The sequence below is a fragment of the Anabrus simplex genome, chromosome 2 (assembly GCF_040414725.1).
Source record: "Anabrus simplex isolate iqAnaSimp1 chromosome 2, ASM4041472v1, whole genome shotgun sequence".
Lineage (NCBI taxonomy): Eukaryota > Metazoa > Arthropoda > Insecta > Orthoptera > Tettigoniidae > Anabrus > Anabrus simplex.
In genome coordinates this window covers 1,122,608,356-1,122,636,234 of record NC_090266.1, presented here as the reverse complement: position 1 = coordinate 1,122,636,234, position 27,879 = coordinate 1,122,608,356, and the positions used below count along the sequence as shown (strand labels likewise).

Here is a 27,879-nt window from a genome sequence, read left to right as displayed (position 1 = left end):
AGAGGCACATCGTCGCTCCTATGCCAAAGCCGCGAGTGTGGCAATGGTCTTCCTAGCCATTATTTACCTTAAGACTGGTCACGTCTCCCAGTCACATATTGATATACAGTCCATCAGAACAAATTTCGTTGAGTTTACTTTCCTATGCTAATGTGTAACGGAAAATGAACCTTGTGTAACGTGCTGTAAGAAGGTATGTTTGCATGACATATTTACCTGCTCCTAGAGTATGATGTATTCAAGGTTAATTCTCCTTTGCACACGCGCATAGGAAAATAAACTCAACGAAAATTGTTCTGATGGACCGTGTATCAATATGTGGCTGGAAGGCGTGACCGGTCTTAAAGGAAAGTGATGGATTGGAAGAGCATAGACATATTCGCTGTTTTGCATTGGAGCGACAACAAATAATCGTAATCCGGCTGCAAGCCTTGGTGACACAGCAGGTGCAACATGTCACCGGATCTGGTTCGTGGATGATGTTCGGTTGGCCATCGCTGCTCGCACAATGCGTCGATCTTGACGTGCGTCTATACTAAGCGGACGTCCAGAGCCCAGTCTATGGGTGTGGGAATGCTCCACAGACCACAGCTGAAAGCAGCGATACACCACCGATACATTGCACCCAACATGTGCAGCAATGCATCGATACGTCCATCCAGCTTACCGTGGGCCACTATGCGAATCCGTTCAAAGGGCTGCAGTTGTTCAACTCGTTGGCGGGGCATGGTTGTAGCCTAGAATGAATGTTGCAAACACTGTTCACCTCTAACCTCAGAACAGTTAGGGACTGCCTGTAGAGTCAAAGCAGAGTGCGCACGGAAAGTACAGTGACTCTATATGTACAGTGTGGCCAAGTTCAGTCCAGTCACCATGTTTTAGCCAAGTACTCAGTTAGCTGATAGATGAAGGAGAATGATATTATTATTGTTTCAATAAAGAATAGACCAGATCAATGTTTTAAGGTGTTATTTATTTTGCTTGTGCTATGTGTATATAGGAATATCAGTATTTGTTATATTCAGAGTCTGACCACCTGAAGTAAAACTCCAAAATTTAGATTTATACGTGGTATAGGTCTACAAGTCATAATTACTGAAGAGGTTAGAAATTCTGTGTAGGTAGCTAGGCCTATAATAACATTTATATCATAATACATGTGGCATAAAATCGTATAGTCATTGTCTTGAATAACGTATGTGATGAACGTAAAGTTAGCCTAGATTTAAATGAAAAAGTTAGCTTTACCAGATTCCAGGTTACATGGTTTTACATATCAGAACATACAATGCGGTATCACCAAACTATACATAGTGAACCCCTGACCTTTGTGTCATGAGAAATCAGAGTCGTAAAGTTACCACATGAGGCCCCATATTAATCGCAATGAGGAGCTCAGATGCATTTTTTTCTCATCGGAACGACACCTAGCATGGGGGAGAATGAATGGCTCTCTTTCTCACGCTAAGAAAAATGACGTCACTCGCAAGTGTAAATACAGACTTTAGACTGCTAAGTAGTTTCCAAGGGAAAATTGGCAAAAGACGCGCGTGTCTGTTCAACCTACGTCACGTCACAAAAATATAATGCCTATCAAACGAGGTCATTTAACCAGTCAAGTTTTTACGACATAATCGTAAATGTTCGTAAACAATGTCACTATTAAATTAGCAAGTATGGGGTTACTGTGAAACCTGCCTTCAATACATTTCCACAAGGTCGGAAAAATATGTAAATATTCTTGTCGGCAAAGGAAATATGCCTAAGAGAGGGGGTAAAGACTATAAAAATGGGAGGGCCATCTTGAAATTACCCGCATTGTGTCATTTGAGCTAGAGGAGGAACCTCGTACTGTTGTATAATTTATCGACGATTATTAATCTACGTCCAACTGAGAACTTAGATTTTGGCCGATGTGGCTGGAGTACCGTCCCCAAGTGGAGATAGATTTTGTTTTTGTAACGTATATTTAATAAACATGTAAAAGGACGATCATCGTAGGCCGCAGTCTTATAAGTGGAATTTTAATAATATCGTGTTGAAAGTATTGCGTGTGCGATCGATTTACAACAGTCGTGTTCGGTACGTGAAAATTTCGAGTGAAGGGTATTTTTATGTGCCTTTAGGGTATTTTTATGTGCCTTTATTTCAGGTGAATCCAGATGAGTGAAATGACCTGTGAAGCCAAAAGTGTTAAAATGGCTAAATAAATTCCAGAGAGTTACTGGTGAACTCATATGATGGAAGCTGGCGTACGTCCAAGGTAGGTGAATGATCACCGTAACCACGTGTTTATTTGTTTCATGATGTCACCATTTATTTTGTACGTGTACTTGTGAAGCAGTTTGTTCACCCATTTATTTTCGTGAAATGTCAGAAATATGACGAAAGGTCGTTGGTTTTAACGCTTGGATAAAATGAATTTTTACGAAGTACCGTGTGTTGTGTTGTAAAATAGTTAGTTGATGGTTATGAACCGATATGATGTCTGAAGTGGACTGTCATTTCCGTGCGTTTATTTTCCTGTATTTTGTGGTGTAAGTTAAGATCTTTAATCTGATGTGAAAGTTTTCTGTTTGAAATTATGACGAAAGTTGTATAAGAAATCCGTGGTTACTCAATTTCAGTCGAATGAAGGCACGATGTCGTGTGGAGCAATGTAAAAATTTCATTAAGGAAAGTTACAAGGCGAGATCGGTAGATATCTGTTACGAAGGGATTGCTATTTCTATGTCCGTTTTAAACTGTTTATAACTGACGATGAAAATAACAGTAAATTTTGTCAGTCATTTTTGTGAAGTCCAGTTCAGAAATACGAGGTCACGTTATACGGAGATGTTTCATTATCAGAGTATTTGTGTGTGTACAACGTTGTGGATTATAAGAGTTATATTCCATTTTAATATCGTCGAGATTTTGTCGTGTTTAAGCAAGTGATCGAGTCTTGTTAAATGTGAGTTGAGGTAGTATTTTGTGAATCAGGTTTTGGAAGCCTGTGAATGATGTCGGGAGATTCTGTGTGAAACTCGAGGGATTTTAATGTCTGATGTTTGAGATGGAAATTGGGATGGATTCCACGTAAAAAGTGTAGGTTCGTGATATATATGAATATTGAGTGACATCTTAAAGAAAAACTCTCCGTATAATCTGTTTGGGCCAGGCATGTCGTATTTATAATTTTATCAGCGAGGTTGTAGATATCATTTCTTTAAAGACCAGTTTAAACGCGGATAGATCATATGGTTCCTGTCAGGCGAAGACAGGAGCGGTGGCTCGCTCCGCTGGACAGCTGATCAGATAGACCACCAAACGGAATATAACAGTAAATTCAAGTCCTTTATATAGTCAACGTGTTGAAAATCAGATTGTATTATTTTTAGCTCGTAATTTTGAAAGAAACTAATTGAAACTCTTATCACTGAGTAATGTTTATGTTATTAGATCGCATTCTTTAATATTAAGGTGTTTAACCGAGATTTGAACGTACATTTAAAGCGACGGAAGTGAGACAATAATGAGCGGATTTAACCCTTTCCAGGGATGTCCAAAATAGAGTATTGGTGGTAGTTACTGATTTTATTTTTGAGGGATCCACAAAGCCTTATTTAAATGCCATGTTGGGATGTGACATAGTGTTGGATCATTTTATGTTGAGTACATTTGTGCAGATTTGAGTGCTTAATAATTAGGGTTATCCAAGCAAGTATTTATAATTGTTAGGGTCAAATTAAACTTGTGGTGTGACGTCATGAAATAAATAATACTGGAGATAAATGTACTTTTCCAGACTCAACGACGCGAGTGACGATAAATATTATAATAAAATTACGTCAATAAATTTGAGTAGGGACTTGTTAAAGAAACCATTCGTGCGCGGAGATAGAATTTGTTGTTAATTACGATTTATAAAAATCTTTTCAGTTTATTAAATTATTAAACTCATTGAAAAACCGTATTTGAGAAATAACTTAAAACCAAGTGATTAACTTGAAAATGTATTCTGGAAATCTTAGTTTATTTTGTTAGGAAAATTCAATTGTTAACGTAACGATTAAGGGAACATATCCGATTGTAAAGGATTTTTAATGCCACAAAGGTTGTGAGCATTGTTGTTGTCGTTGTATTATTTGACTTTGATTGATTTAGCATTGAATGTGCTGGGACTAGTAAAGTGGAAACCTTGGTCATCAACTACTGTAACTGAATTGTGTGTAGCCTTGAGCTTAGAAAATTGGATGGTCATGTTGTCATCAACCTCAGTGACTTAGATTAAGGCCATCTGCCATTAAAGCATCATTTTTTGCGGTCGTCATCCATGACAGCTGCTATCTTGGCATGTCCTATCTATGTGCACTAACTCAACGACGTAGAGCGTGGAATTTAAAATCTACGTGCTTTTGACAAGTTCTAACGACGTGGGTGTTGATTCTGAACTTCATGTGCTGCCGCGGCATACCACGTGACCGTGACGTCACAACTACTTGCTCTTATTTCTAAACAAAGCCACGTGCTTGGCCACGTGCTTTTTTAACAGCTGTCATGTCATCTTAACCTCACTTTTAAGGACAATAGAGCATCGCTAACCTCACTGCTGCCATTTTCACGGCGCTAAACATCATTGCTGCCACCTTATGCAGGTAGTGGTGCGGAATTTAAAATCCACGTGCTTTTTTGACACCTGTCAAGATGACAGCTGCCATCTTTAACCACGTGGGCGTGGAATTTTAAACAACAGAACATCGCTAACCTCACTGCTGCCAACTTAACGGGGCTAAACCTCACTGTTGCCACCTTATGCATGTGGTGGCGGACAATTTAAAATCCACGTAATCTTAACTCGGTATAATATTCCTCTGTAAGCCACGACATGCTGTCGACGCACACTGCTGTGTCATTAGTAATTTACTGCTTATTTCCGGTCGCGAGCCAGCCAGCTCGCTGAATGCAAATATTTTCTTTCAATGTACTGTGTGTTAAATGCATATCTGTTCTTTTTCCTTTCGATATGTAAGTATTGTTAATCTAAGGTAAGTGTGTGCTCTACTGTGCAGTGTTCATAATTTACACTTCAACGCCTTCGAAAACGGGATGCATCTTGTGTAGTTTTACGATGCAGAGTAATAGTAGGCAGTGGTTATTGCTTTACCGTTTATTCACATGCTACTGCATGCAGCCATCAGCATGGAGCGGGCAGGTTCGAACCGCACTCCGAAGATGCTTTTCCGTAGTTTCTCATTTTCGCACCAGACAAATAATAGAAGTTGTATCTTAGCTGTAATCAACTTTAGACTGTAAGGTTGGCGACGTGTTAGCCTCGGGATCGTAAGATAGTCGGTTGAAACTGTATTGTTAATCGTGGTAGTGGTAATTATTGTTTTAAGAGAAATGTAACGTTTAATTCTGTATTCTGCAGATCGATTTTAAACATTGTATATTCTAAACATCTGTTTTAAGTGTCGATACCGTCCTAATATATGGCTGGGGGTTCGATTCAAAGTAGCACATAGCTTGTTCGCGCTAATCACATCAATAGTAGTAGTAGTAGTAGTAGTAGTAGTAGTAGTAACTATTGTTTCATAAGGAAGTATATCTATTCTCTATTTCTATCGTTCCACTGACTTGGAGTTGCCCTTCTGTCAATGATTACAGCGTTATCGTTGCACAATTAAGTAATCACGTGTTCGATTCCCACGATTACAAGAAGATTGTCATGTATTTAAATTCTAATATGAATATCGACAGAAGATATAGTGGCAGAAAATTGTATTGTCTTGCGTTATTTCACCTGCATAGTAGTAGTAATTATTGACTTAAGAGGAAGTACATCATTTCCTCTCCCCCCTGGGATCTACGTTCGAATTCTATATTTTTCTCTATTGTGTTTGCGATAAGAGAACAGGGTTTGAATCCATTTTTTCTGCTATTGTAACAAAATCAGAGTTCCAAATCTATACATTTTTTTCTGTTGCATGTGTTCGAATCCCACAAAATCCTTAGTAGTAAAATCATTTTATCTGCAGTGATTAAGAAGAAGTACGTCGGATGGAGATATACAACATTTGCAATTCTATGTGTGCGCGCTGATTGGATAGAAGTGCGTTTGTATCCACAGAGAGATTAATCTTATAATGCAGATTTCAAATCTCATAATGTTTTGCGTTATAAGCTTTTTCTGTGCTAAACACTAATTGTAAACATATTTCGTCTTGTTTCACAATCAATTCCAGTGTGTGCTAATTGAAACTTGTCCTGTCGAATAGAAACATACAACACAGTAGCGAAAGTTTTTTCTGTTCTCAACACTACTTGTTATCGTGTTTTCTCTTGTTCTACAATCAATTCTAGTGTCTGCTAATTGTAACAGGATTTAACTTGTCTTGTCGAATAGACACATACAGCACAGTAACTACTGTGTTTGCGTTATAAGTTCTTCTGTTCAATAGTCAACATGTTTTCTCTTGCCATCTTACGTCCCGTCGGAGGAGGAGGAGGAACGTAGCTGACCTGTAAGGCAGAGGAGAAGGAAGACGGGTATGCCGGTCAGAGGAGGAGGTGGAGGAGGAGGAGGAGGCTATAAGAGCCTATGTATAGCCAAGACGAGAAGACCTTTTGCCCTTTTGCCATACAGATGAGGAAGAGCAGAGCGGCTGTGTCCCGTGCCCTTTTGCCCTTTTGCCCTTTTGCCCTTTTGCTATACGAATAAAGAGGAGGAGTTGAGCGGCTGTGGCTTAAATGTAACCAATGTATTTCTTATAGCACTAGGCGTTCTGTTTAATTTCGCTCCTGCATGAGGTACAAACCTATAGCAACAGATTGAAATAATATGTTTCCAAATCGGTATTTCATGTTACATGCTCAAGTGATAATTTGTTCGACTACCAAGAGCATAAATGTAAGAAATATATTTCTTATAGCGCTACGCGAACTGTTTATTTCACTTTCCGCATGAGCTACATACTTATAACCCATGCCAACAGACTCAAATAATATATATCCGAACCGAAATTTCAAGTTACATGTTTATCCGATAATTTGTTCGACTGCTATGGGCTTAAATGTAATCCATGTATTTCTTATAACACTAAGCGTTCTGTTTAATTTCACTTTCCGCATGAGCTACATGCTTATAACCGATGCCACCAGATTCAAATAGTATATTTGCTAGGGGCTTAACTGCAACCAATGTATTTCTTATAGCACTAGGCGTTCTGTTCAATTTCACTTTCAACATATTGTGGTTTCCCATTTTCACACCAAGCAAATGCTGGGACTGAACCTTAATTAAGGCAATGGCCGCTTCCTTCCACTCCTAGCCCTTTCCTGTCCCATCGTCGCCATAAAACCTATCTGTGTCGGTGCAACGTAAAGCAAATAGCAAAAAACCTATTGTGCAGTAGCCTCTAAGCTAGCTTTCTTTATAAGAGCCTGTGTATAGCCATTATCTTGCGCAGTAGGGCCCCTCAGCCAGCTTTCTCCATAAGAGCCTCTGTATAGCCGCCATCTTGCGCAAGCGCCCTTAAGCCGTCTCATAAGTGCCTATGTATATCCGCCATCTTGTACAGTAGCCTCTAAGCTAGCTTTCTCCATATGGTTCTGTGTATAGCCGCCATCTTGTACAGTAGGCCCCTGAGCCAGCTTTCTCCATAAGAGCTGGTGTATAGCCGCCATCTTGTGCAAGCGCCCTTTAGCCATCTCATAAGAGCAGCCGCAATCTTTTGCAGTAGCCTCTAAGCTAGCTTTCTCCATATAAGCTGGTGTATAGCCGCCATCTTGGGCAAGCGCCCACGGCGGTCACCTTTCTCCATAAGAATTAATATATAGCTGCCATTGTGAAATCGCCCATGGCTGGCATCTTTCTCCATAAGAGCCTATGTATAGCCGCCAACTTGCGCAATCGCCCATAGCAGTCATCTTTCTCCATAAGGGCCTATGTATAGCAGCTATCTTGTGCAATCGCCCATGGCCGGCATCTTTTTCTCTAAGAGCCTATGTATGGCCGCCATCTTGCAGAAGCGCCCCTAGGCCATCTCATAAGAGCAGCCGCCATCTTGCGCAAGCGCCTATGGCAGGCATCTTTCTCCATACGAAGCCGTGTATAGCCTCCATCTTGCGCAAGCACCCCAAGGCCGTCTCATAAGGGCAGCCACCATCTTGCGCAAGCGCCCCTAGGCCGTGTCATAAGAGCATCCGCCATCTTGCGCAAGCGCCCCTAAGCCATCTCATAAGGAGCTGTGTGAAGCCGCCATCTTGTGCAATTGGCGATGGGAAGGGTATCTTGCCGTAAAAGTAAGTATAGTCCCTTCAAGATGGTTGATGTAAGGTTAGGCTCGCTCTCTTAGGGGTCGGGAAAGGCAACTAGCCGTTAAAGTAAGGTTAGGAAGCCGTCTCATAAAGAGATTGTATACCCGCCATCTTGTGCAATTGGCGTAGTTAAACTCCTCCATATGGTTGCGTGTGCTTACTTATGTCAATCCCCATTGCCCTACTACTTAAAACAACGTCCGGAGAATCATCATTGCCCTACTACTAAACATAGCGTCGGGAAGGGCATCTCGCCGTAAAACTACGTCCTGTATGGTTAAGCCCCTCTAAGATGACGACTGACCACGTCGAGAAGGGCATCTAACCGTAATACTAAGGTTAGGCCCTTCCATGAAGTTAAGCTTGCTCTCTTAGGCGTCGGGAAGGGCAACTAGCCGTTAAAGTGAGGTTTGTCCCATCAAGATGTCGACTGTGAGGTTAGGCTTGCTCTCTTATAAAAAATCCGCAAATCGTCATTGCTCACCTACTGTATTAGGGTCAATGACCTCGGGTCAGAATACGCATAGCTACATTACTCGGTGCTGACTCAGCATAAAAAGTGCTGACTAAGAATTTGGGAATCCTATTGCCCTACTACTATTATCCGCTGTATTTTGAACATTCTATTTGCTACAATCTGTTTTGTTAATACACTCAGGAATTCTAAACTTGGTGCTCGAAGCCCAGATCTTGTAATGATCCCCTAAAACTTGTGATTTCGTTGTACCTGCTGTTGGCTTGTTGTTGATTTGTTTCTTGTTGAATTTTGAAAGTCTATATGAAAATTGTTAAGTTCTGAAAATATAACCTTTATGAAAATTTTAATTCATCTTTCGGACTTGTAGTTAGACCCATTCCAGCCCGCACCTTCTTTCACCTCTGCCTTCCACAGATAACTCCGTAACAATTATTATTATTATTATTATTACTATTATTATTATTATTAAAATATTTTGCTGTTGTCTTAAAGCTGATATGTTTTCTTACCTTTCACCGCGAGGTCTGGTGCAGGTCTTTAGAGTTGACGCCGTACAGGCGACCTGCACGTCTGTGAGGATAAGGCGCTACCTAAAATATAGTCTAATGCTGAAGGCGGCACGAACACCCGGTCCCCGAGCCATATGAATTAACTAAAGAAAGTTAAAATGTCTGACCTGACCAGAAACCGAACCCGGAACCCCCTTGACCCCATGGACCAAAGGCCAGCATGCTAACCATTTATGCATGCAGCCAGACGACACAAAATTAAAGTAGGTATACAGTATTGCCCGCTGCTAGTTAAAAGAAACTGTCAGTTGATAGTACTGCGACTTAGTTCCATTATGCGGCCAGAAGGCGGTAATTACTTGAATGAGGAATTTCATTTAGAAGTATTTAAGATCAAGACAGTTAATTCACTCATTTAGCTTCAATACTTGGAGATTCACTAGGAAAAAAGCGTATTTCTATTGTTCGTAAGAGTTCATCTATTCGCTTATTTCAATAGATCATCTACCCGACACACTTAAACCGAAAAATATTATTCATAACGCATCCGATTATTCTGCGTGGAATAACTGAATGATATTTGAAACTCGTTCGATTATTTAAATTGGTTATTCATTCGATTATTTAAATAATCGGATGGAAGTTATTCGATTATTAAGAGTATTCCATTATCCCATCACTAATAGGGTGGATATTTATCTATTCAAAGAAGAACTCGCCTTGCTCGTGAGTTTTGAGAGTGGCCCAGGTAGAGAAACCTGTTCTTTCTAATCCTCTTCCTGGAATTCGTGAGTTTTGGGACTCGTGAGTTTTGAGACTCGTGAGTTTTGAGACGACACGGGTTATTGGCTGCAGCTCAGATCGCTTATGGCTTGACATTCACTAAACCAACTATCGAAAAGGGATAACCTAAGTTTAGTGGTAGCCCACGTCTTGATCCCAACGTACGCCATGGTTTTTATTATTAGTAGTAGTAATGTCCGCCTCTGTGGTGTAGTGGTTAGCGTGATTAGCTCCCACCCCCGGAGGTCCGGTTTCGATTCCCGGCTCTGCTACGAAATATGAAAAGTGGTACGAGGGTTGGAACGGGGTCCACTCAGCCTCGGGAGGTCAACTGAGTAGAGGTGGGTTCGAATCCCACTTCAACCATCCTCGAAGTGGTTATCCGTGGTTTCCCACTTCTCCTCCAGGCAAATGCCGGGATGGTACCTAACTTAATATCACGACCGCTTCCTTCCCTCTTCCTTGCCTGTCCCTTCCAATCTTCCCATCCTTCCACAAGGCCCCTGTTCAGCATAGCAGGTGAGGCTGCCCTGGAGAGGTACTGGTCATCCTCCCCAGTTGTATCCCACGACCTAGAGTCTGAAGTTCCAGGACACTGCCCTTGAGGCGGTAGAGGTGGGATCCCTCGCTGAGTCCGAGGGAAAAACCTACCCTGGAGGGTAAACAGATTATGAAGAAGAAGAAGAAGTAATTCCAGGGGTGTTGTAGTGGCGGTAGCGATTAAGTCCGTTACTGACCTTGGCCGTGAATGTTGCTGACGAATACCATAAATGTTATTTTCCTTTTATATTCGTTTTCCGAGCGAGTTCGCCGTGCGGTTAAGGGCGCGCAGCTGTACACGTGCATCCGGGGGGTACTAGGTTCGAACCCGACTGTCGGCAGCGCTGAAGATGGTTTTCTCTAGTTTCCTCACTTCTATACCAGGCAAATCTTGGGGAGGGGGGGGGGCTGTACCTTAATAAAGGCCACGGCAGCTTCCTTCACACATCTACGCCTTTCTTATCATACCGTCAACATAAGACCTATCTGTGTCGGTGTGACGTAAAACAAATTGCTAAAAAAATGTATCTTTTTCTTTCTTTCTTTCTTTCTTTCTTTCTTTCTTTCTTTCTTTCTTTCTTTCTTTCTTTCTTTCCTTCTTAATCTGTTTACCCACTAGGGTTGGATTTTCCCTCGGACTCAGCGAGGGATCCCACCTCTACCGACTCAAGGGCAGTGTCATGGAGCGTGAAACGTTTTGCTCGAGGGATACAATAGGGGAGGAAGACCACTACCTCGCCCAGGCGCCCTCACTTACTATGTTCAAAAGGGGCCTTGTGGGGATGGGAAGATTGGAAGGGATAGACAAGGAAGAGCGAAGGAAGCGGCCGTGGCCTTAAGTTAGGTACCATCCCGGCATTTGCCTGGAGGAGAAGTGGAAAACCACGGGAAACCACTTCGAGGACGGCTGAGGAGGGAATCGAACCCACCTCTACTCAGTTGACCTCCCGAGGCTGAGTGGACCCCGTTCCAACCCTCGTACCACTTTTCAAATTTCGTGGCAGAGCCGGAAATCGAGCCCGAGCCTCTGGGTGTGGCAGCCAATCACGCTAACCACTGCACCACAGAGGCGGACCTTTTTGTTTTAATTGTTTTGTTTTGTTGTCTTCGTTTTAACAGATTTTCTATGTAATCAGATTATAATACTGTATAATAGAATGGAAAAGGCTATTATTTAAACACGTGGGACTTTTCAATAGGGAAGTCGCGTTCGCGTAGCCTGAATTCTATACAGGACTGTAAATCCCGGGGCTATGATCATTACACCAAAGTTTCTTAGAACTACAAGGTAGCACCGTGCGACCTGGTCATATGGTTTGGGTCTCGCAGTCGTGAGGTTGTTCTCGAGAGATAGTAGGTTCGAATCCCATATTGTTGGCAGCACTGAAAATGGTTTCCATTTTACGCCAGACAAATGGTAGGTCTGTACCTTAATTAAGGCCGCGAGTGCTTTTTTCCCGATCCTAGCCTTTTTCTATCCAACAGTCACATCGTCGGTGCGACGTAAAGTATATTCTACAGTAAATACTGTGATTTCTATTCTATTCCCACGTCATCATTCTTCTTCTTCATCTGTTTACCCTCCAGGGTCGGTTTTTGCCTCGGACTCAGCGAGGGATCCCACCTCTACCGCCTAAAGGGCAGTGTCCTGGAGCTTCAGTCACTAGGTCGGGGGATACAACTGGGGAGGATGACCAGCACCTCGCCCAGGCGGCCTCACCTACTATGCTAAACAGGGGCCTCACGGGGGGATGGGAAGATTGCAAGGGATAGACAAGGAAGAGGGAAGGAAGCGGCCGTGGCCTTATGTACCATCCCGGCATTTGCCTGGAGGAGAAGTGGGGAAACACGGAAAACCACTTCCAGGATGGCTGAGGTGGGAATCGAACCCATATTTACTTAGTTGACCTCCCGAGGCTGAGTGGACCCCGTTACTGCCCTCGTACCATTTTTCAAATTTCGTGGCAGAGCCCGGAATCGAACCCGGACCTCCGGGGGTGGCAGCTAATCAAACTAACCACTACACCACAGAGGCGGACGGTTTCCATTTTACGCCAGACGAATGGTATGTCTGTACCTTAATTAAGGCCGCGAGTGCTTTCTTCCCGATCCTAGCCTTTTTCTATCCAACAGTCACATCGTCGGTGCGACGTAAAGTATATTCTACAGTAAATTCTGTGATGCCGCCTCTGTGGTGTAGTGGTTAGTGCGATTAGCTGCCACCCCCGGAGGTCCGGGTTCGATTCTCGGCTCTGCCGCGCAATTTGAAAAGTGGTACGAGGGCTGGAACGGGGTCCACTCAGCCTCGGGAGGTCAACTGAGTAGAGGTGGGTTCGATTCCCACCTCAGCCATCCTCGAAGTGGTTTTCCGTGGTTTCCCACTTCTCCTCCAGGCGAATGCCGGGATGGTACCTAACTTAAGGCCACGGCCGCTTCCTTCCCACTTCCTTGTCTATCCCTTCCAATCTTCCCATCCCCCCACAAAGGCCCCTGTTCAGCATAGCAGGTGAGGCCGCCTGGGCGAGGTACTGGCCATCCTCCCCAGTTGTATCCTCCGACCCAGAGTGTGAAGCTCCAGGACACTGCCCTTGAGGCGGTAGAGGTGGGATACCTCGCCGAGTCCGAGGGAAAAACCGACTCTGGAGGGTAAACAGATTACGATACGATACGAAATTCTGTGATTTCTATTCTATTCCTACGTCATCATTCATTCAGTAAAACCATATCACTCATACTAAAATGCCAGTCGCACTTGCTTGCACCGGGCAAGTTGGCCGTCCGATTAGGAGCGCGCAGCTGTGAGCTTGCATCCAGGAGATAGTGGGTTCGAATCCCACTGTCGGCAGCCCTGAAGATGGTATTCCGTGGTTTTCCATTTTCACATCAGGCAAATGCCGGGGTTGTACCGCGATTAAGGCCACGTCCGCTTCCTTCCCATTCCTAGCCCTTCCCTATCCCATCGTCGCCATAAGACCTATCTGTGTCGGTGCGACGTAAAGCAAATAGCAAAAAAAATTTTTAAAAAAAAGTCTCACTTGCTGGGGAAAAGGCAGGAAAAAATGGAACGTTCAAAAATCCCACCAAACATTATTATTAGTAGCAGCAGTAGTAGTACATTCGCCTCTGTAACTCACTGGTCAGCATCTTGGTCTTCGGCGCTAGGGGTGTCGAGTTCATTCCTTTGGCTCGGCAATATGATATTATTTTGTGCTGCCGCCAACATTCCTGCAGCTCCAAAGATCACACCACGTTGATTCGTCCGGCTCCATGGCTAAATGGTTAGCGTGCTGGCCTTTGGTCACAGGGGTCCCGGTTTCAATTCCCGGCAGGGTCGGGAATTTTAACCTTAAACGGTTAATTTTTCTGGCACGGGGACTGGGTGTGTGTGTCGTCTTCATTATCATTTCATCCTCATCACGACGCGCAGATCGCCTACCGGAGTCAAATCAAAAGACATGCACCTGGCGAGCCCAAAATGTCCTCGGAAACTCCCGGCACTAAAAGCCATACGCCATTTTATTTTACCACGCTCAGTTTCTTATACGTGAAAGACGCCACCGACGATCGTCGGAGGGCCTGCCTTTCAAGCTACAGCAGGGTATTAATAATTACAGGAAATTGAATAGAATTAAATTAAAATGTATTTTATAATTCTACTTGTTCGGGGAGTCGACCCATGTGGATCTTTTGCCCCTAGTGGTTTCTTTCTATCTTCCTTAATCCGTTTACCTTCCAGGGTAGGTTTTTCCCTCGGACTCAACGAGGGACCCCACCTCTTCCACCTCAAAGGCAGTATCCTGGAGCGTGAAACATTGATTCGGGGATAAAACTGGGAAGAGGACCAGTACCTCGCGCAGGCAGCCTCACTTGTTATGCTGAAAGGTGCCTTGTGGGGGGTGGGAAGATTGGAAGGGAGAGACAAGGAAGAGGGAAGGAAGCGGCCGTGGCCTTAAATTAGACACCGTCCCGGCATTTGCCTGGAGGAGAAGTGGAAAACTACGGAAAACCACTTCGAGGATGGCTGAGGTGGGAATCGAACCCACCTCTACTCAGTTGACCTCGCGAGGCTGAGTGGACCTCGTTCCGGCCCTCGTACCATGTGTCAAATTTCGTGGCAGAGCCTGGAATCGAACCCTGGCCTCCGGGGGTGTCAGATAATCACGCTAACCACTACACCACAGAGGCGGACTAAGATATATTGCTATTTGTTTTAAGTCGCGTCGACACAGACAGGTCTTACGGCGACGATTGTGTAAACAAGAGCTAGGACTGAAAATGAAGCAACCTTGGCTTAATTAAAGCTTGGTGTCGAAATGGGAAACAACAGAAAATCGTCTTCAGGGCCTCCAACATTGGGGGTTCGAACCCATCATTTCCCGAATTCAAGCTTGCCGCTTCGTGACCCAAAACTCATGGGCAACTTCCTCGGTATTATTATTATTATTATTATTATTATTATTATTATTATTATTATTATTATTATTATTATTATTACATTGTTGTTAGTTTGCACGTAATATCGAATAGAAATCTTAATATTCTACCTGTTAAATACAAAATGCTAAACTGAAAATCTTAAAGATTTTGTACGCTCATTTTCAACTCAGAGCGTTAAATTTTGAATTCCAAAATGCCACGGACTTTGTGATTATCGATAATCTTTCAACTAAAGCTATGGTTTTGTATTTATTGTTTAATGTCTGTGAGTAATGCCATACGATAAACGTATTTAGTACTCACTTGTTGCTGGTCCAAGCGAAGTGGGCTCCCGGCCTGTCCACGGCACACTGTAGTTCCCAGTGGATACTGTAGTAGTAGTAGTAATAGTAGTAATTTATTTACCGCATCTGACCTTGACCAAAAGAAGGCTCAGTCAAGGATCATTGATCGAAGGTTACCTCAGATCGTGTGTAACTGTGCGCGTTAGACTGGTTTTTTTAAAGCACTTTCATTTTCGTAGGTTGATCTTATCGCGACGATGGGATAGGAATGTACTAGGAGTGGGAAGGAAATTATCGTGGCGTTAATTAAGGTATATTCCTAGCATTTGCCTGGTGTAAAAATAGTAAAACACGAAAACAAATTTCACTGTTGTCGACAGCAGGGTTCGAACCCACTATCTACCGAATGCAAGCCGACAGCTACGTGACCCACGCCTAGCAGCCACTCCCTGGGTCACACACACTAGATTTGTATAAAATGTTTCAAATCGAGCTGAGTAGCTCATGCGGTAGAGTTTCAAATTGGCGGGTTCGATCCGGGCCAAGTCCGCTGGTATTTGAAGGTGCTCAAATACGTTACTCTCGAGTCGATAGATTTACTGGCACGTTATGGAACTCCTAGGACAAAATTCCAGCACGTAGGTGTCTCTAAAAACGGCAAAGTATTTAGTGGAACGTGAAGCAAAGGACATTATTATTATTATCATTGTCCGCCTCTGTGGTGTAGTGGTTAGTGTGATTAGTTGCCAACCCCGGAGGCCCGGGTTCGATTCCCGGATCTGCCACGAAATTTGAAAATTGGTACGAGGGCTGGAACGGGGTCCACTCAGCGTCGGGAGGTCAAATGAGTAGAGGTGGCTTCGATTCCCACCTCAGCCATCCTGGAAGTGGTTTTCCGTGGTTTCCCACTTCTCCTCCAAGCAAATGACGGGATGGTACCTAACTTAAGGCCACGGCCGCCTCCTTCCCTCTTCCTTGTCTAACCCTTCCAAAATTCCCATACCCCCACAAGGCCCCTGTTCAGCTTAGCAGGCGAGGCCGCCAGGGCGATGTACTGGTCCTCCTCCCCAGTTGTATCCCCTGACCCAAAGTCTGAAGTTCCAGGACACCCTTGAGGCTGTAGATGTGGGATCCCCCGCTGTGTCCGAGGAAAGGACCAACCCTGGAGGATAAAAACATTAAGAAGAGAACATTATTATTATTATTATTATGATTATCATTATTATTATTATTATTATTATTATTATTATTATTATTATTATTATTATTGTACCGGAAAGTACAACTCAATCCCGCGCATTCAAAATTAGCGCTTAAATGAACTCCCCTATTGGTAAAACAGTGAAACTGAAGCTACACCAACTTAGAACTTTAATCAGAAGATGTCACCACCGAAATATTATGTAATTTTGTTCTTGTACAGTTTCTTAAACTGAGTGAATTTCTCCTTGTTTTGTTTGCCATTCATCAAGAAGTTTGGACATTCTCCCATAGATGACATTACCAAAAAAACTATGATTATGCACCCTGGTGCAAATTGTAAGAAGTTATAATTTAAAGAAGTGTATTATTTCTAGTTTTTTTTTTTTTTAACTGATTGATGTTCATTTATTTTTGGGTTGGCAACATTTCCTTTTTATTTCCGCCAGTTTTGAATCTAGCAAATCACTAAATTCTGTAATTAATTTTCCACCTATCACAGGCTTCTTGTTCGATTCTGAGTGTTACTTTTGTAATCTACCAATAAAATTGAGAGGGTGTGGCTAGTTTAGTCTTGAATGATCTCAAACCTTCCCTGAGGGTTTTTAAACCGCGGCTTTTCACGTTTCTTGGCCAATTGATCGACTTTTATCTCTGTGTGTGTGTTAAGCAGGAGGCGGGCGGCCTCTTTCGTCGGCAGCTAGAACATCTTCAAGGTAATGGCCACATAACTTTATTCTTTCTTGCTACCTCCGTAGTTTAATCCGAGGGAAAGGTCCGAATCTTTAACTATGTAAAAACGTTTCTAAAAAGCAACTTTCTTCCGGCTAATGTAAAAAAATTTCATAAATTCTTTAACTCTAAATCGGGGATAGAGAGTGATGTACCTTCTCGAGCTCCCCGTCATCTTGGTTTAAGGTGACTTCGTTTTGTAACGGTTTTCTGTCTGTAATATCTTAAAGTAATTTCTAAACGAGTCACCTCAGTAGTTTGGGAATAGCCACTGTTTCATCGGTCTAGAGCCCCTTAGGTTTATTTTAGTGTTCATATCTAGGAGTGCAAGTATACGCCTCCATTAATTTGGTGTTCGGGCCAGTAATTCAATCTGTTATTCTTATTCCACGAAGGCCCAGTAGGTTGGGTATTTAATACCCCTGTAAAAATAAGTTCCATTTGTAAATGGTGGTTTGAGAGACCCGAGATGGATGTAATGTTGCCTTAAGTAGGCAGTATGGAACCGAGAGCCTGTTAGGTCTTTTTCAAATTTTGTAATTGTAAAGTGCGCGTGTGGAAGGCTAGATATTGTAAATTTACCGAGTTCGATAGCTGCAGTCGCTTAAGTGCGGCCAGGATCCAGTATTCGGGAGATAGTAGGTTCGAACCCCACTGTCGGCAGCCCTGGAAATGGTTTTCCGTGGTTTCCCATTTTCACACCAGGCAAATGCTGGGGCTGTACCTTAATTAAGGCCACGGCCGCTTCCTTCCCACTCCTAGCCCTTTCCTGTCCCATCGTCGCCGTAAGACCTATCTGTGTCGGTGCGACGTAAACCAACTAGCAAAAAAAAAAAGATATTGTAAAGTTAGGAGCAAGTGCTCTTTGAATTGGGGGATTTCTGCCCTTTACTAAAATTGTTCTTTATTGAATTGTAAATTTGAGCTGCGAGCTCAAGAACTGTAAAACGATGGGCTTGAAGCCCAAAATCTGTCACGTTCACTAATCTTGTATTTTTCCTTGACTTGTTTTATGATTGTCATTGTACCTGATGCTTCATTATTATGAAAAATTGTTAACTTGAAGTTCTGAAAATATAACCTTCAGTTTAAGTTTTAAATTAATTTTGATATTGTAGTTAGACCCATTCAAGCCCGCACCTTCTTTCATCACCTCTGGGTTCCACAGATACCCCGGAACAATTATTATTATTATTATCATTATTATTACGGGGATATAAACAATGTCTTTTTTTTTTCTTTCAAGTTACTTTACGTCGCGTCTTATGGGGACGATGGGATACGAAATGGCTAGGATTGGGAAGGAAACGGTCGTGGCCTTAATTAAGGTACAACCCCTGGTGTGAACATGGGAAAACACGGAAAACCATCTTCAGGGCTGCAACAGTGGGGTTCGATCCAGCTATCTCTCCAAATGCAAGCTCACAACTGCGCGCCCCTAATCGCGCGGCCAACTCGCACTGTGCAAACAATTTCCACCATAGTATTGTATTGTGTGGTGTAGTGGATAGTGTGATTAGCTGCCACCCCCGGAGGCACGGGTTCTATTCCCGGCTCTGCCACGAAATATGAAAAGTGGTACGAGGGCTGGAATGGGGTCCACTCAGCCTCGGGAGGTCAACTGAGTAGAAGTGTGTTGGATTCCCACCTCAACCATTCTCGAAGTGATTTTGCGTGGTTTCCCACTTCTCTTCCAGGCAAATGCCGGGATGGTGCCTAACTTAAAACCACGGCCCCTTCCTTCCCTCTTCCTTGTCTGTCCTTTCCAATCTTCCAGTCCCCCACAAGGCCCCTGTTCAGCTTAGCAAGTGAGGCCGCCTGGGCGAGATAGTGGTCTTCCTACACAGTTGTATCCCTCGACCCAAATTCTCACGCTCCAGGAGACTGCCATTGAGGTGACAGAGGTGGGATCCCGAGGGTGAAACCAACCCTGGATGGAAAACGTAATAAGAAAGAAAGAAGTAGGCCTAATTTATTGTTTTATTGTAACTAGAATTGTAATTATTTATTATGGGCTTTTTCAGTGCATAGTTTTATTACAACAATTCCAAGTGATGTGAATAATTTCTCCATGTTGTCATATTATTTTATTCAATGTTTCCTGATCTATATTTTCATTCTCTATAAGTAAGGCTAAATGTATTCAAATGCAATGTGCTGTGATTTAGTTTGTGATTACGGAAATGTGTTATTGTTCCTTCTTTATGCAATATGTAAGTATGAACCTTTACTTTAACGCCCTCTTTAAAATGATACTGTGCACTTTTAAGTGCTTTCTTATTAAGAAAACTGGGTAACGGCCTTTGTTCCTGCAGCCTGTGATTTTGCTTCATCACAACGTCCACTTGTTTTGATCGCTTAATATATGGCAGACTCGCCCCCATCGGAATTCAAATACGGAATCCAGTCTTCCTTCAAGCTCGTGGCAGTGGCAGGCGAGTTGCTGCGCAGTAGATGGCATAGAACCCTTCCATCGACAGTCCACATGTTGGTTCACCACAGTTTACCCACTCTTACACTAGGTACTGTAGGGTGTTCAGACGTCCCTTATTTTATGCGATTCACCCTTATTCCTCTAAAGTGTCCAGTTGTCCCTGCAAAAAATATACATATTTTTCCGTTTTTCGTCAACCGTCCTGTATATTTTAAAATACCGTGTTTACACTTTATGTATCACAAAGCTCTGATGAATATTGTGTAATTTAATTAAAGTTTGGTTGGCACTAAATGTAAACAAACCAGAGACACAGACGTATATAAAATGTAAAAGTGGCCTAATGCAAGTGAATAAACGTTGACCTGTTCCTAAGCTCATGTTAATAATTAGAGTATTTAAGACAGAACACGTCATTGCCGATAAATATGAGATGTCATAATCACCAACAAAATCATCAGCTTTCGACGATAACCTCAACAAATGGACATGTTCATTACAGAATAGAACTGTACAACTAGCCACTGATTAACTTACAGTAAAAGAAACTAACAACGGAAACAATATTCAGAAAACATCATGAAAATGCATAAAGCAGCAACAACTAACACAGCACCACTCCAAAACATATCACAAAAGCGACTGAGAGCAAGCCAACCCAAGTAGCGATAGCTTCCTTAAATGTCGCATAGCTGTTATCGTTGCCTTAGATCATTTTTGAGCAGCCTTAGTCAACTTCTTCTCGTGGGCCTTCGTATAGGCAAGAGGCCCTGCCATTAGAATGAAAAGTCCCTAATCCAGTCTTCACATGAAAAAAAAGAGGTATGGTGACTTCCCCATAAAGTTAAGAGCTATGCAATTTAATATAATCTTACTCACAACGTATACACTACTTAACCTAGAATTCCGTATATAATGATAATTCCCTAGCGAAACACGGGTACAACGGCTACTTAAGGGTAAGACTGGATTAGTACCGAAAACTGCTGAAAGTACATTTTTAAACATCTGTTCACGTTCTTCGCTTTAAAATATGATCCACAAAGAAGGAACAAGGACAATTTTTACAATAAAGTTCACGATTGACTCGGCGGGTAGCAATTCTGTGAGTGTAACGGGCAACGTTCAGACCTACAAAGGTTGTAGTGTAAAGAACCAGAATTAAGAAGTTACCTCTTTCTGAAAAGTGTCTCACTATTATCAATGTGAAAGAATCAATACGTTACAGTAGTTTTCTGCTCGGACAAGCAACATTTCGAATTTGTATGAACTAACCGAATAAACCGAAACTTTGACTACGTCTCTCTCTTACACGGCAACTTAAAATAGATTTATGTAGACGGCAGAAACGATATTCTACGAAATGGAAATTAGATGAACTCCTTTTTACAGTACAAACATAAGTCATTTTTTGGTCAAGTTGGACAAGTTTGGTCATGAATCAAACGAAACATAATGTCACACTGCCAGTTCCAAGACAGATGTACTGCAGGCTGTACAATGGATTTCAGGTTATGTTAGATTAATGTCTGCGGATAACAGAACATTACGTAAATCTTTGACCACCGGGCGAGTTGGCCTGGCTGTTAGGGTCGCGCAACTGTGAGCTCACATCCGGGAGATAGTGGGTTCGAACCCCACTGTCGGCAGCCCTGAAGATGGTTTTCCGTGGTTTCCCATTTTCACATCAGGAAAATGCTGGGGCTGTACCTTAATTAAGGCCACGGCCGTTTCCTTCCCACTCTTAGGCCTTTCCCATCCCATCGTCGCCATAAAACCTATCTGTACCGAGCTCGATAGCTGCAGTCGCTTAAGTGCGGCCATTATCAAGTATTCGGGAGATAGTAGGTTCGAACCCCACTGTCGGCAGCCCTAAAAATGGTTTTGCGTGGTTCCATATTTTCACGCCAGGCAAATGCTGGGACTGTACCTTAATTAAGTCCACGGCCGCTTCCTTCCCACTCCTAGCCCTTTCCTGTCCCATCATCGTCAGAAGGCCTATCTGTGTCGGTGCCACGTAAAGCAAAACTGTAAAAAATAAAATAAAAGAAACGTAAATCTTTTTAAGATAATTGCACCTTGTGCGGGAGCTTGAATGTATTGTGCACTTTGCCACCATTGAAATATTCAATTAAATGTATATATTTAATGTAGAATAAAATATAATGAGCAACTGAAATATTACTTCATCAATACTCTAATCATTTTTCATCATTCCAGGCTAAACTCTACAAAACTGGTGAGGAGGAAATTCAGAAAGAGATTAGATGCAGATGGGGAGAGACTGGTACCCAGCCCAAAGTCTCATTCTGCACCTTTAAGCAATCCCTGTGATAACGATGGCCAGTATCATGTGTTTGAAGGAAGTTTTGATTATACTTCCAATCTTGAGGCAAGTATGAATAAACTTTGCATAATTTAGGATGTAAAATGTATGTATCTACACTAGCCTGCTTGTTAATGACTACAAAAAGATCAGGGGTGGATGGTTAATAAGACTCACTGCAGTGTAAATGACATTACAGCGGAAAGTAAATATTGGAAATCTTCCCAGAAACAAAAAGAGAGATTTCGTCTCCAACTACTGTACAATAAAAAGTCCTTTACAAGGTGGCTGGGGTGAAAGTTCCTTATGAGGATCACTGTAAGTACCTAGGTGTTAATATAAGGATATATCTCCATTGGGGTAATCATATAAATGGAATTGTAAATAAAGGGTACAGATCTCTCCACATGGTTATAAGTACGTTTAGGGGTTGTAGTAAGGATGTAAAGGAGAGGGCATATAAGTCTCTGGTAAGACCCCAACTAGCGTATGGTTCCAGCGTATGGAACCCTCACCAGGATTACTTTATACAAGAACTGGTAAAAATCGAAAGAAAAGCAGCTCGATTTGTTCAGGCTGATTTCCGTCAAAAGAGTAGCGTTACAAAAATGTTGCATACTTGGGAAGACTTGGGAGAAAGAAGACGAGCTGCTCGACTAAGTGGTATGTTCCGAGCTGTCAGCGGAGAGATGGCGTGGAATGGCAATAGTAGACGAATAAGTTTGTGTGGCGTCTTTAAAAGTAGGAAAGATCACAATATGAAGATAAAGTTGGAATTCAAGAGGACAAATTGTGACAAACATTCGTTTATAGGAAGGGGAGTTAGGGACTGGAATAACTTACCAAGGGAGATATTCAATAAATTTCCAATTTCTTTGAAATCATTCAAGAAAACGCTACGAAAACAACAGAAGGGAATTTGCCACCTGGGCGACTGCCCTAAATGCAGATCAGGATTGATTGATTGATTGATTGATTGATTGATTGATTGATTGATTGATTGATTGATTGATTGATTGATTGATTGATTGATTGATTGATTGATTGATTGATTGATTGATTGATTGACCTGAACCACAGGCACTTTCTTCCTTCGACGGCAGTTTGCCGAACACACATGACATGTTAGATCAATGTTTTTTGTCACTATCCAGCACAGACTAATAACAAAAATTCCTAAATGATGTGGGCCAATGGCTGACACAAAATCAGTGTTACACTAAAACTGATTTTTGTCACTGGCCACAAATCGAAAGGAAGTGAATCTGTAGCCCCATTTGTTGAAAAATAGCCTATGGCCAATACACCCTCACCTCTTTCTTTTGCACACAACTTCTGGGGTTGAATAACTGGCAACAGTTCATTGCAAATTAGTCTATGTGAATGCAGCATGTGGAGAACTAGCAACAAGACAGTTATATTGCGGAGAGATGCTTGCGCTGCAACTATCCTACAGGAGTCTTATTTTTATATCATATAGTTTGGACGGGAGCCTCCGTGGCTCACACGGCAGCGCGTCGGCCTCTCCCCGCTGGATACCGTGGTTCAAATCCCGGTCACTCCATGTGAGATTTGTGCTGGACAAAGCGGAGGCGGGACAGGTTTTTCTCCGGGTACTCCGGTTTTCCCTGTCATCTTTCATTCCAGCAACACTCTCCATTCTCATTTCATAGCATCTATCATTCATTAGTAAATCACTTTGGGAGTGGCGACCCCATCGTACTAATAGCCTATATCTGCTTCATTCATTACATCCCTGACCCGGTCAGTGACTGGAAAACAGGTTGTAGGTTTTTTCATAGTTTGGAAGATCAAAAATAGATTGAAAAGTCCATATTTTCCATGAAAACACTATAAGTTACCGAAAAATAGAGCTTCAATATCTCCAAACGTATATAATATCGTTATGGAAATCAACCACAAAAATATTTAAGAATTCAGTGCAGTCAGGCAATACTTGCTAAGTTACATCATTATCACAGGCCTAAACGTTTAAAAATGTATAAACTTTTCATGGAAAAGAACATCAAATATTTCTATTTTTAGTGTACAGTACATTTCGCGACGATGAAGCTTATGATAGTATGTGTTTCGTTGTGACATAATAAGCAAAGATCATCTGTAATACAGGAAACGACTTGGATAAAGATGCAAATCCATGCATGACTGGGCGGAGTAAAAGTTCCACTTTTCCAGATATTCATCAACCAAATAATAAGCTTTGTCAGTAAGGAATCTGGCTTGACTCTTCCAGAATTGCTGATGAGGTAGCTTTAACACAGTCGTGCTCATAAAGTAAGAATAATAGGAGCTTTTGGTGCCACGGAGCATGGCTTTGTACCAAACTAGTGCTGATAGCATAGATACACGTCAAACACGCAAGGTTGAAGGAAGAATCCCACCTTCCAATATTTATTTGCTTTTTATGCCTAGTCAATGTAATCACAAACATATTCCAGCTTAAATTATAGTTAAGTGATTAAATAATTACATGTTCCGTTCCTGATTTGGAATATCTTCAGCTAAAAACGTGTGTAAAGACACAAAAATTGGCATGTATGAAATAGAAAACACTTATGATGATGATAATGATGAGATAAAATGTTCCTTCATGTTGACCTAAAACAATCAACAAGTTAATGTTCAAATTTGTGATACAATCTGAAAGGGATCCTAGAAAGTGATCTTCTTTCTTCAAAATGCTGGAGAGGTTGCTATGGTATTCTGGTATGTACTTTAAATATCTTGTAGACGAGGATAGACTTAAATTTAAAAATGTAAAAATAAGATGGCCGGGGGAAGCTCCTTAAGAATAACTGAAGTTGAGGATGAATCTCGATATAAAGATTTAAGGTGCTGAAGGCAGTCTCCCGGCCGGTCCCTGTATGTTGACTTCTTCCCTTACGTCGTCAGCTGACTAAGTGTGTATGCTATGCAGTTGGCCTATAGTCTCCGTGGCTCAGGCGGATATTTGTGCTGGATAAAGCTGAGGCGGGACAGGTTTTTCTCCAGGTACTCCGGATTTTCCTGTCATATTTCATTCCAGCAACACTCTCCAGTATCATTTCATTTAATCTGTCAGTCATTAAATCATTGCACCAGAGGAGGGCGACAGGCTTCGGCAGTCGGCACAATTCCTATTCTCGCCGTAGGATGGGGGCTTCATTCATTCCATCCCTCACCCGGTCAGTGAATGGAAAACAGGTTGTAGGTTTTCATTTTCATACAGTTAGCCTGTGAGAGGAACATGGGGCGAAAGAGGGGAAACGGAGCTCTTAATGAGTTGAAAAAGAGGAGTGTAAAATCTTAGATTTATAAGATGCAAGAAACACATCCACATACCCTGTTTATTGCTTAAAACATGTGAAAGGAACCAATGCACACATGTGATGCATGTCTCACTATACTGTTCTAGTGGCAGCGGCAAGGCCTCTTGCAGTACACAGGTTTTAGTGTGGTATGTGATGACATTGCACATGGATACATGAAGTAGGCTTGATGTACTCTGGATCAGTTTGTCGAGCAGCTGTTGGGAGATGGTCTCTCGTTCGTGCCCATCAGAGCTCCAGAAGATTTGTGGGAGACATGCACCAACACATCGACAGAGAGCATTTTAGGCACGCTTGATGGGGTTTATGTCGTAGGAACAGGGAGGCCAGGTCATTCGCCTGGTGTCATCTATTTCACGGTACTCCTCTATAATCGGAGCCTAGTGTTGTTGTGCATTGTCATCCATCATAGGAACGTGGGACCCACTGCACCCCTAAAAAGGCAGACGTAATTTTGCAAATTGACATCCTGGTACACCAGACGTGTTGCAGCATCCCTGCTGAAGACATGCAGGTGTGTACGTGAACCCGTATTTATGCTGCCTCACACCTTAACACCACCACCTCCATACAGGTCCATTTCAAGGATGTTGGTGGTTAGATATCTGGTTCCTGTTTCATGCCAGATGATTACATGACAAAAACCACTCTTGAGAGTATACTTGGAGTAGTCAGGGAAGAGAACCTGGGTCCAGAGACCTGCGGCCGCTTACTGGCCAACGGCACTGATCCCTCTCAGCCCACGGCAGTCCAGCATACTGGGCGTGCTGAGTAGTCCACCTTGACTTCTTCCTCGCAGTAACGCGTGCGGCACTTATAACGAAATGTTCATTTCACACTTCTATTCGGATCGCTCGCTATGTGAAATCGCGAAGGCTAATGCCAAATTTTAAAGAACGCTAATCGGAATTTGAAATAAAACGATAAAGATCTCTCCTGCACTACAATAATAATAATAATCATAATAATAATAATAATAATAATAATAATAATAATAATAATAATACAATAAGAAATCAATATCCACAAAAGCCAAACTCCGACACTACCACACTGTTGTCCTCCCTGAGGCACTCTACGCAACTGAGACATCAGCACTTACCATTAACATCAAGGACATTGAGAAAATTGAACGACAGGTACTGAGGAAGATATTCGGGCCCAAGTTTCAAGAGCGTAAATGGATGCGAAAAACCTCGGCAGAACTCTATGCATTAACTGAGCGATTCACTTCAGTCGCACGCAAACTGCGTATGAAATTTTATGGATATTTAGCACGAGTTGATGACTCACGACTGACTAAGAAAATATTTATTATTATCAATGGAAATCCACAAACCAAAGTTCGCTGGCTAGTGAATGCACAAAAGGACCTCGTAGAAGTCGACGTTGATCCAATGGCAAACATAAGGAATACATACAGACAAAAGATCAACAGCCATAAATTTGCACCCAAGAATCCATCTGAGAAAAGCTTGAAACTCAAAAACTCATGGACACAAGAAAGACGGCAGGCCCATAATGAAAGGATGAGGAAGTTTTGGGAAGATAAGTAGAACGAGAAGATGAAGAATACCAGTGCTACTTAATGGTCCCACGTGCTCCTTAAGGGGCTAAACGAATGTATATATATATAATAATGACAATAATAATAATAGAACACAATCAGAAACTTCATTAGGAACTATAATCTTCGCCTGCAATTGTCATTAAGTTAACTGAAAATGAATCTAAATAATACGAAGTATATTCAAGGTGGTGGTGATTACTGTTTTCAGAGGAGATACAACTGGGCAACCATCCTTCATTAAGCTAATCAGAGAGAAAAACTGGAAGGAATCCGACATTTCGGAAAATGAAGATATCGGCCAAAGAAAGGCAAGGGCCACGAAGGGCGTGAAAATGCAAGACTCCCTAGGCTCGGAAGTCCTAATGCCGTTGGGGTCTGAAAAGAACAAAAGTTGACCAAAGGAGGTCGGATAGGATAGATGAAAGTGACGATCCTGGCACAAGTAAGTGGAAGCAATGCCAGGAGTCAGCTACGGGCCCCATAGTCGCCAACTCACACTTTTTTCGGGTGGCTATTTCTAGCCGAGTGCAGCTCTTGTAAGGAAGGCCCTCCGATGAGGGTGGGCGTCATCTGCCATGTGTAGGTAACTGTTAGTGTGGTGGAGGATAGTGTACAGTGTGAAATGCAGGGATGTTGGGGACAGCACAAACACCCAGCCCCCGGGCCATTGGAATTAACCAATTAAGGTTAAAATCCCCGACCCGGCCAGGAATCGAACCCGGGACCCTCTGAACAACTGACCATTCAGCCAACGAGGCGGACGCCTACTCACACTGGCACGTTAAGATTCACTGTGTGCCCTTTTAGTCGCCTTTTACGACAGGTAGAGATATCGTAGGTGTTATTCTATCGACTACGCCTACAGGGATTCACATTCAAGAGGCCTATCGTGCGTTTAACTCAAAATTAACTAAAATACAAACTAAAACGACATGAAAAGTATCTGAACACGGCTT

At 42.4% G+C, this 27,879-nt stretch overlaps 2 protein-coding genes across 2 annotated transcripts in view; one reads left to right on the top strand and one right to left on the bottom strand.

Annotated features, from left to right (window-relative positions):
* LOC136863803 (17-beta-hydroxysteroid dehydrogenase type 6-like) overlaps positions 1-15,405 on the bottom strand; it is a 176,023-nt gene extending 160,618 nt beyond the window's left edge. The window contains exon 1 of the mRNA XM_067140142.2: positions 15,352-15,405. The gene's annotated coding sequence lies outside the window, so the exon portion shown is untranslated. The remainder of the gene's footprint in view (positions 1-15,351) is intronic.
* The window catches only part of LOC136863336 (uncharacterized), a 32,761-nt gene continuing 6,830 nt past the window's right edge, over positions 1,949-27,879 (top strand). The window contains exons 1-3 of the mRNA XM_067139723.2: positions 1,949-2,082; positions 2,153-2,263; positions 21,919-22,090. Of these exons, the coding sequence (XP_066995824.2) occupies positions 2,238-2,263; positions 21,919-22,090 (198 nt within the window). The 5' untranslated portion in view covers positions 1,949-2,082; positions 2,153-2,237. The remainder of the gene's footprint in view (positions 2,083-2,152; positions 2,264-21,918; positions 22,091-27,879) is intronic.